The sequence below is a fragment of the Stegostoma tigrinum genome, chromosome 21, assembly GCF_030684315.1.
Source record: "Stegostoma tigrinum isolate sSteTig4 chromosome 21, sSteTig4.hap1, whole genome shotgun sequence".
Lineage (NCBI taxonomy): Eukaryota > Metazoa > Chordata > Chondrichthyes > Orectolobiformes > Stegostomatidae > Stegostoma > Stegostoma tigrinum.
The window spans coordinates 46,211,107-46,221,880 of NC_081374.1; the positions used below are offsets into that span (position 1 = coordinate 46,211,107).

A 10,774-nucleotide genomic window follows, 5' to 3' on the forward strand; every position below is an offset into this window, starting at 1 on the left:
AACCGCAACACCCACAACCCAAGCTACGAATCTACTCCAAAACCTTAGAGAAAGTATTCTGTTTGGGTGCACCACAGCTGGGCAACTGCTCTACCCAGGACCTTAAGAAGCTACAGAGTGTTGTGGGCACAGCACAATCCATCACACATCTATCCTTCTCAGTGCCTCAGAAAAACAACCAACATAATCAAACGCCCTCCCAGCCCAGTTATAATCTCTTCCAATCTCTTCGGTTGGGCAGAAGATACAAAAGCTTTAACACACAGGCCAACCGATTCAAGAACACCTTCTTCCCTGCTGTTATTAGATTTCTGAATGGACCTCTCAAATTTTTTATTTAATGTGGATCTCACTCTTTGTGCACCTTCTCCGCAGCAGTTACATCGTGTTCCTCGCTCTGTTGTATCACCCCAATGCACTTTGTATAGTACGATCTGCCAGCACTGTGTGCAAGACAAAAGCTTTCTCTGCACCTAGGTACATGTGGCGATAATAAATCACATCACAAAATCAAATCAAGTCAATGTCTGCTTGGGGGAACCCTCCAGACTGGTCCTGGGCTATTCAGAAGCAAGAGTGAAATCTTGCTGCAATAAGTGCAAAAAAATTCTCCTGATGTGACTTATTCATTTGTGTTTTGGATATGTCTGTTATGAAAAAAAGTTCTAAAATCAAGATGAAAAGGATATCTGAGCAGATCGTCACATGTCATCTAATCAATAACAAAATCATGCCTTTTTTCTCTCATGTCGGCAATGGGAAAGCGGGTATTGTGCCAATCATTGTGTTAGGGATCAATGAAGGGAATGTAGAAGCCGGATTGTGTGGGTTAGGGATGACACATGCTGAAATCTCCAGGTTTCATCCATTCCAACTCGGCAAACCCATAAGAAGAGATGGCCAATTAATAACAGCTGCAAGAGAAAAGACACAGCCCGAAACAGAATCTCTGACAAATTAAAGCATCCGATTTAATATCAACAGTGTACATTTGTCTGTGATAATGTATAGAAGCAGAATTCTGCAGATGTTGGAAATCTGAAATAGAAACTGAAAGTGTTTGTAAATATTCAGCAGGCCTGGCAGCACCTGTGGAGAAAGAGAGTTATTGATCTGGCGTGTTAACTGTTTCTCTCTTTCTGGAAACATGATGCTCAATGTAATGTGTAATTTTATTCTTTCTTTGTTTTCTCTTAGCTGAAGTGTTGTGGTGTTGCTAACTACACTGACTGGGGAAACTCTGTCCCCAGCTCATGCTGCAAAGACGAACTGAAACCTTGCAACTCTCCAAGCTATTTCTCAAAGGTGAGGTGAACAAATGCACAAAATTGTTTGAATGTGGTGTATCTGTGTATACCTGTATGAGTGTGTATACATATCTGTGTACGCATATATGTGTCTGTGTACACTAATCTGTGCATATTTGTTCTGTGTATATATTTGCATGTGCATGTGTATCTGTTTGTACATGTATATGTTTGTGTACCTATCTATATGTGCGTCTGTGTGTTGGTGTGTTTGTGTGTGTCTATCTGTCTGATAATGTGTTTGTGTGTGTGTCTGACTGTTGTTAAATTTGAGTGTGTTGGTGTGTTTGTGTCTGTGTATCTGTTGGTGTATCTGCGTGTTGGTGTGTATCTGTCTGTTTGATGGTGTGTTTGTGACGGTCTGTCTCTTGGTGTGAATGTGTGTTGGTGTGTGTCCGTCTGATCGTGTGTGTGTGTGTGTGTGTGTGTGTGTGTGTGTGTGTGTGTGTGTGTGTGTGTGCACGTGCCTGTTGGTTTGTCTGTGTTGATGTGTTTGTGTGTGTCTGTCTAATGGTGTTTAGTGTGTGCATGTGTGTATGTGAATGTTTACGTATGTGAGTGTCTTGTTAATGGTGTGTGTGTGTCTGTTGATGTCTTTGTGTGTGTCTACCTGTTGGCAGGTGTTCCTGCATGTTGGTGTATTTGTGTGCAAGTGTCTGTCTACTGTTCTGTTTCTGTTTGTGTGCTTGTATGTTGCTCTTCCTGTGTCTGCCTGTTGGTGTGTATGTCTGCCTGTTGGTGTGTTTACGCATCTGTAAGTTGCTATGTGTGTGAGTGTCTATCGGTCTGTTGGTGTGACTATGTTCGTACCAGTCTGTTGCTGCATGTGATTCTACATGCTTGTGGCCCCAAATTGGCACCTGTAGGTTGCATAATCAATTACTCATGTGTTCTGCAAGGTTTCCACTTCCTTACTGAGAGCCAGCTTCTGAAACTTGTGTGTGTGTGTTTTCCAGGGATGCTACAGCATGATCCGAGAATGGTTTGACGCCAACTTTTTATTTATTGGTATCGTCATCATCTGTGTTTCAATTATCCAGGTAAGTACTTCATGTAAATTCATCAGACATCGGTACAAATAATTGTTCCACTGGTTTAGATGTGAAAGTGTCACTGGTCTGAAGGAGTACCAAAGACTGGAAACTTCTCACGTGCCATCTTGCTTTTTACTGAATACTGTCGAGGATTCACAGTTGAACATTTGAGATCTGAATACCTCTTGGTGTTAAAAATGATTTCTCTTAACCCTTCTTTTCCTGTAATAATGTAAGTAAAGCGAGGGCTTTAAGCTAAATTGTGTGGGGCGGGGGTGAGGGTTTACGTGAGGTAAGAGTTGTACAGTTAAGCAGAGCATGACAGGAAGAGGCAGAGAGAAAAATAGAACATTGCACCAAACAAATAAGGTCAGATGGGGAAATGGCAAAAAAAAGACAGAATTAAAGGCCCTTCATTTGAATGCGCACACCATTTATAGCAAGATAAATGAATTGAAAGCAGTAATAGATACATGACAGTATGGTATGAAAATAATTCCAGAAATATGGTTGCAAGGTGAGCAAGGAGGGGACCTGAAAATTCAAGGGTTTTTGATATTTCGGAAGGATAGCATGAAAGCAAAAGGAGGTGGAATTTCCTTATTAATAATCGTTGCAGTTAGTACAGTAGTGATCTTGATATAGTAGGTCTTGATATGGAATCCACTTGGGTAGAGATAAGTAATAGCAAAGTAAAGGAGTCACTGGTGAAAGTCGTTTATAGCTCCCCCAACAGGTGCCACTGAGTAGGACAGGCAGTGCATCAAGAAAAGGTGGTTTGCAAGCAAATTGCTGAATTACTGATGAGTGACTTAAACCTTCACGTTGTTTATACAAATCACACACACACACACACACACACACACACACACACACGCACACATACTGTCACTCACTCTCACACACACACACACGCACGCACACACGCACGCACACACGCACGCACGCACACACACGCACGCACACACACACGCACACACACACGCACACACACACACACACACGCACACATACTGTCACTCACTCTCACACACACACACACATACTGTCACTCACACACACACACACACACATACTGTCTCACACACACACACACTCACACACATGCACACGCACACACGTGCACACACGCGCACACGCACACACACACACATACTGTCACTCACTCACACACATACACACACACACTCACACAAACACACACACACATACTGTCACTCACTCACACACACAAAAACACACACACACACACACACACACACACACTCACACAAACACACACACACATACTGTCACTCACACACACACACACACACACACACACACACACACACACACACAAACACACACACACACTCACACAAACTCACACAAACACACACACATAAGGGTGATCAAACATTCAACTTCACAATGAGAGAGCATCAGAGGCTGAGGGATGACCTATTAGAAGTTTACAAAATCATGAGGGCCATGGTGAATAGCCAAGGTCTCTTTCCTAGTGTGGGGGAATCTAAAACTAGAGGGCATAGCTTTATGGTGAGAGGAAGAAGATTTAAAAGGGTCCCAAGGGACAATCTTTTCACGCAGAGGGTGGTGAATGTATGGAATGAACTGCCAGAGGAAGTGGTGGAGGCTGGTACAGTTACAACATTTAAAAGGCATCTGGATGGGTATATAAATAGGAAGGGTTTAGAGGGATATGGGCCAAATGCTGGCAAATGGGACTGGATGAGTTTAGGATATCTGGTCGGCATGGACGAGTTGGACCTAAGAGTTTTTTTCCATACTGTACAGCTCTCTGACGGTATGTCTCCGTGTAGATCCACAATTAATGTTAAACCCAAAGACTATTACAAGAGCTTTAAACGAATTGGCTAAAATGGACTGGGTAAACATGTTAAAGGAAGGTAAGATGTACAGATGTAATGAAGACATTTAAAGAGGGATTTACTGGAATATAACACACAAATACATATTCCATTCAGGAAGGAAGATTACCAGAATGGTGCACAATTTGTGGCTAGATAAGGAAGCCTAGAGACTTGTTAAATAAAAAGAAAATACGACAAAAATTAAAAGTAGGAAAAGGGAGAGTGAAAGCTTTAGTGACCTACAAAGGATGCTGAAAAAATTGTATAGAAGGTGAAGTCACAATGAGCGACAACTCAGGAGGAATATAAAAACACTCTAAAAACTTCTATAGGCATATAAATAGGAAGGCAGTAGCTAAAGTGTGCTTTACCCTATTAAAGGGTGGGACTGGATGATTAATAATTGTAAATAGTAAAGGCCAGAGACTTTAACAAACGTTTTGTAGTTTACTTCCCCATGGGAGAACTCAACAAACCTACCAAGAGGGACAGAATATCAAGGGGCAAAAGGAAGAAAAAGGGTGAAAAAACTCCTGGACCTGATGGTCTTAATCCAAAGGTTTTAAAGGAAATAGCTACAGAGATAATGGTTCCCAAATGCCCCATATTCAGGAAAATGAGTTGGAAAAATATAAAGTTATTCAAGAAAGAAGGAAGACAGAAAGCAGGAAACGATCAGCTAGTTAACCTAATGCCAGTCGTAGGGAAAATGCGAGTTTCAAACATTATTGGACAATCAGCATGGTTTTGTGAAAGGGAAATCATCTTTGACCAAATTAGAATTCTTTGAGGTTATGACTAACAGGGTAGACAACTGGTGGATGTGGTGCGTTTTGATTTCCAAAAAGACATTCAATAAGGTGCCACATTAAAAACATAATCAAAGTAAGTACAATTTTAAGAGATAGGTACTGCTGTGGAGAGAGGTCTAGTTCAGAAATGGAAAGCAGAGAATCAGGCTAAATGCGTCATTTTAACTTGGCAGCCATTAGCAGAATGTCACAGAGATCAATGCTGGGGCCTCAACAGTTTATATTCTACATTAATGACTTGGGCTGACCGCATTTACTGATGGTACAAAGATTGGTGGGAAAGTAATTTGCTAGGACGTTGCAAAGAGACTATAAAACGACATTGATAGGTTAGGTGAGTAGGCCAAAATTTAGCAGATGGAGTGTATTGTTGGAAAATGTGAGCTTGTCCACTTACTGCGACAGAGAATGGAAAATACTAACATTTAACTTCTCCTGCCTTCAGGTACTCGGTATGTCATTTGCCATGACCATGTACTGCCAGATCTGTCACAACTACAAGTCCTATGAAAATTGATCCGATTCCACAGGTCTGGTAGAGGAAAGCCCATCTTGTGGGATTGTAAATGTATCTGCAATCACAGGCTCTGTTCTTCTGAAGAATGGGGCTTTGCTCATTTCTTGATGCTATTACCAGACGGTATGAGTTTTAACTGTATAAACCAGGTCTATCTAGTTTGCCAATGACTCATCTCTGGTACAACTACAGTTCCTCTCAAGGCTCTCCTTTGGACTTCAGTCACACCTCTGCAAAGTATCAAACTTTGTCTTATCATGTCTGTTTGTTGGGAAACTGTGGGATTTAATAATCCTGCATTGCACTATTTGTCAGAGTAATGGGCAGAGACTGTCTATCTTGGCTGTTATGTTTACCAATTGAAAAACAGAACAATTTCTAGAATTGGACAGGATATCCTTCATGGTAACAAGACCCGAGGAGACCAAGCCCTAGTAGTTATGTCCCGCATGAGCCTTCTTCCTCTCCCCTTAATCTAACTCTATTTCTTTCACCGTTACGTACCTACCTGGATTTTTCTTTACAATGTATCCATGCCATTCAACTGCACGTTGAAGTAGCTAGTTCCAAATTCTAATCATTCATACCAGCAAAGGTGTTTTTCCTGAATTCTGTTTTGAATTTGGGAATGATTATAGCTCCTAGTCCAGTCTTACCCACAACTGAAACACTTTCTCCAGGCCTGCCCTACCAAATCCTGCCATCACCTTAAACACAGCTCGGTCATCTCTTAACCTTCTCCTTTTAAAGAACAGAAGCCTAACCCAATCAATCCTTCCTCATCAAAACCTGCCCGTTCTGATATTATTGTTGTCAATCTCCACCTTCTCCATGTACTTTCTGCACATTATCCTTTTGTTAATATGGAGACCTGAAATGTTCTCATCACACTTTATTTGATCTAACAATAGTTTTATACAAGCTTAATATAACGTTGTTTTTCAATCTGCCAGAACTGGATCTCAGGGTATGGTTTGCATATTTATTAACCAGTCTCACTACTTTTAATGATTTTTATAGTCACTCCTTTATTTAAATGTTTAGTTTCCTTAGATAATAACATTCCTCCCAAAATGAATTGTCTGCACTCCCCGATGTTGAATTGAAATTCACTAGCCCTTCTTGATGGTTTACGTCCCTGACATTGGGGTGATGAATTCGCCACATGACTGTCTTGTAAATGAAAATTATTGCTTAGGGCAAGACAGATAGACAGAGCTGTGACAACAAACTGAGAGGCTGGATGGGTGCCACCAATTGACTATTGCATTTGCCAAAGATCACGACAACTTCTGGAGGATCCTTACTTGCTGTGGGTGTTCTGTGGAGCTAAAAATGACAAGATAAATTTCTGCCATCCTTCAATCTGGAGATCAGTTGTGTGCAAGCGCTTTATACATTTCCATCTGGCCTCATACACACAGATAATGTCTTGTCCAAGGCCTGTGCAGATTACTGGTTAGAACTCAACCAAAGCGCTCTAGACTGCATGAGAAAACATGAGGGACTTCCAAGAGTTCCACTAGTGAAAGATTCTTCTCTTTGAAACCCAGGAGACAAATTGTACAACCCTGAAATTTCTTTGACTGGTTCCCTCGAAGGGTTATTAAAATCATGGAGATGGGAAAAGGGCTGGTTGATGCAACGTGAAGTTGGAGATTTTCTTTTTATTCATTCGGCGGTATGGGCATCGCTGGCTGGACTAGCCTTTATTGCCTGTCCCTAGAAGCACTTGAGCAGATAATGGCGAGCTGCCTGCTTGAACTGCTGCAGTCTACGAGCTTTAGGTCAACCCACTAAGCTCTTATTTGGGGAATTTCAGGATTTTGGAACCTAATGGTAGATCAGAAAGACGGCTCACCAGAGTTGGCAACTCTCGTCAAGGCATCTTGAAAGCCTGAGAGTCTGCCACTTTTCTCTGGACAGTCTTGCATAAACTTGTGTTTGCTGATCCTTCAAACTTAACCTCAACTCAGTCGTTGATAGCAGCATTTTGAAAATAGGTCTCGTTGGCTGAGTATTGGATATTTTAACATGATAAAAGGTATTCTCCCAGTGCAATATAACAAGGGGGAAAGTGATACACTCAGTAAGCACCTGGAGATACTGAAGCATAAAGCTCCAACCATAGTTTGTCTTGCAGCAGTAAATTCAACATAACTGAGAGTCAATAGAGTGGAAAGGGCCATGATGTAACTTCCCAAATCAACTACAAATTTTCCGGTGTCAAAATGTAATTGATATTCAATTTGTACAGTAGTAGTAGGATTTTCTTTAAGGGACGGGATAGCCTTTTCTAAGCACTGACTGTTCTTGCTTTGTCGATATAAAGAAACCCGGGCTTTGAAATCTAAAATAACCAGGATACTCCAGATTGTTAAGAAGAGTTGAGTTGTGATTCCAAATTCCCTTGGGGTCTGTAAATGATTGTTGAGATGGTGTGACCACAGAGCCAGTGACAGTTTGTGGGCATATTGTAACCATCTCAATAGGGCTTTAGTATTCAAATACGGTTTCAGAATAATATGTTTGAGACATCTCATTGACATGTTAGATCAAATTGAGAAGATAGTACTATGATAATCATGCATTTAAATAACTGATTTCAATTAATTATACAAGTAAGGCAAGAAGTGCTACAGATATTAGCTCAAATGTTTGGAGATCAATGATCAATTAGGTCCTGAAATGTCTGTTCCTTTGGTCTATATTTCTCCATTCAATGTAGAGATCTCTTACGAGGCTACATATGGACATGCTACAATTCGTGACAAGAATGGAGATGATGTAGTTCATGTGCTTGTCAATCAGATGGACACTGCTGTAAAATTTTATGTGTGTAATTGATATTTTGTAACTATCCTTTATTCACTGCAATTTGTTGGTGATATCATTTTGCTTTCAAAAAAAAGCATTTCCTTGATTTTCAGTCATATGTTTCTTCATTGAGATCCTTTTCAAATAAACTATAGACTGTTGGCTATGATTTACTCTTTAACCAACAGGCCCTTAATGCCAAGTAAATAAACTTTCTTTGCCATAACAATAGTCTGTTTTATGTGAGATAACAAAGTGTGGAGCTGGATGAACACAGCAGGCCAAGCAACATCTCAGGAACACAAAAGCTGACGTTTCGGGCCTAGACCCTTCATCAGAGAGGGGGATGGGGAGACGGAACTGGAATAAACAGGGAGAGAGGGGGTGGTGGACCGAAGATGGAGAGAAAATAAGATAGGTAGAGAGGAGAGTATAGGTGAGGAGGTAGGGAGCGGACAGGTCAGTCCAGGGAAGATGGACCGGTCATGGAGGCGGGATGAGGTGGTAGGTAGAAAATGGAGGTGTGGCTTGAGGTGGGAGGAAGGGATGGGTGAGAGGAAGAACAGGTTAGGGAGGCAGAGACAGGTTGGACTGGTTTTGGGATGCAGTGGTGGGAGGGTACGAGCTGGGCTGGTTTTGTGATGCAGTGGGGGGAGGGGAAGAACTGGGCTGGTTTTGGGATGCAGTGGGGGAAGGGGAGATTTTGAAGCTGGTGAAGTCCACATTGATGCCATTGGGCTGCAGGGTTCACAAGCAGAATATGAGTTGCTGTTCCTGCAACCTTCGGGTGGCATCATTGTGGCACTGCAGGAGGCCCATGATGGACATGTCGTCTGAGGAATGGGAGGGGGAGTTGAAATGGTTCGCGACTGGGAGGTGCAGTTGTTTGTTGCGAACCGAGCGGAGGTGTTCTGCAAAGCGGTCCCCAAGCCTCCGCTTGGTTTTCCCAATGTAGAGGAAGCCACACCGGGTGCAATGGATACAGTATACCACTTTGGCAGATGTGCAGGTGAACATCCGCTTGATATGGAAGGCCATCCTGGGGCCTGGGATAGGGGTGAAGGAAGAGTTGTGGGGGCCAGTGTGGCATCCCAGTTGAATTTCACTCTGTCCTTCAGGCAGTAAAGGCAGTATAGATGTCAGGGTGGCTGTATTCACTGTGTCATTCTCAGGTTCCAAGATATCCTTGATGCTTGATGGTGAGGGAGAGCTCATGGGCTCCAAAACAGTCTGAAAGGCTGGCAAGAAGCCAGGGGTGGGCAAAGGCCTAGTGGTATTATCACTGGACAGATAACCCTGAGGCCCAGATAACATTCTGGGGTCCCAGGTTCAAATCCTGCTTTGGCAGATTGTGGAATTTGAATTCAATAAATATCAGGAATTAAGAATCTAGTGATGACTATGAATCCTTTGCCAATTGTCAGGGGAAAAACCTATCTGATTCACTAATGTCCTTTAGGGAAGGAAACTGCCATCCTCACCTGGTCTGGCCTACATGTGACTCCAGACCCCAGCAATGTTGCTGACTCTGAACTGTCCTCTGAGCAGGTAGGGATGGGCAATAAATGCTGGCCTCATCCTATGAATGACTAAAGCAAAAGAAGTGCCAGGCATATTTTGATCCTGCACTGTTTGCGAGTATGCAGCTTTCATATGATCCATGTGCTTGCTCAGAACCATCACCTCTACGTGAACATTGTACATCTCTGGAACTGGTCTCATGTTGACCACACAGGATGCAGAGCTGGGCAAAGAAGTGACAGATGGAATTCAACCCAGAAAAGTGTGAAATGATTCATTTTGGAAGGTCGAATTTGAATGCAGAATAAGGGTTAATGGCAAGATTCTCGGTGGTGTGGAGGAACAGAGGGATCTTGGGGTCCACGTCCATAGATCCCTCAAAGTTGCCACCCAAGTTGATAGGGTTGTAAAGAAGGCAAATGGCGTGTTGGCTTTCATTGGCAGGGGGAATGAGTTTCAGAACCGTGAGGTTATGCTGCAGCTCTATAAAACTCTGATTAAACCACACTTGGAATATTAAGTTCAGTTCTGGTCACCTCATTACAGGAAAGACGTGGAAGCTTGAGAGAGGGTGCAGAGGAGATTTACCAGGATGCTGCCTGGTCTGGAGGGCAGGTCTTATGAGGAAAGGTTGAGGGAGCTCAGGCCTTTTTCATTGGAGCAAAGAAGGATGAGAGGTGACTTGACAGAGGTGAACAAGATGATAAGAGGCGTTGATAGAGTGAATAGTCAGAGACTTTTTCCCAGGGAGGAAATGACTATTACAAGGGGGCATAATTTTAAGATGATTGGAGGAAGTATGGGGAGATGTCAGAGGTAGGTCCTTCACAGAGAATGGTGGGCGTGTGGGATGCACTGCAGGCAGTGGTAGTGGAGTCAGATACTTTAGAGA

General features: G+C 42.5%; 1 protein-coding gene across 1 annotated transcript in view; it reads left to right on the forward strand.

Moving 5' to 3' along the window:
• Positions 1-8,590, forward strand: part of LOC125462802 (leukocyte surface antigen CD53-like) — a 31,531-nt gene extending 22,941 nt beyond the window's left edge. Inside the window, exons 6-8 of the mRNA XM_048553195.2 lie at positions 1,198-1,305; positions 2,264-2,347; positions 5,473-8,590. Coding sequence (XP_048409152.1) covers positions 1,198-1,305; positions 2,264-2,347; positions 5,473-5,544 — 264 coding nt within the window. The 3' untranslated portion in view covers positions 5,545-8,590. The remainder of the gene's footprint in view (positions 1-1,197; positions 1,306-2,263; positions 2,348-5,472) is intronic.
• Positions 8,591-10,774: the final 2,184 nt, after the last annotated feature.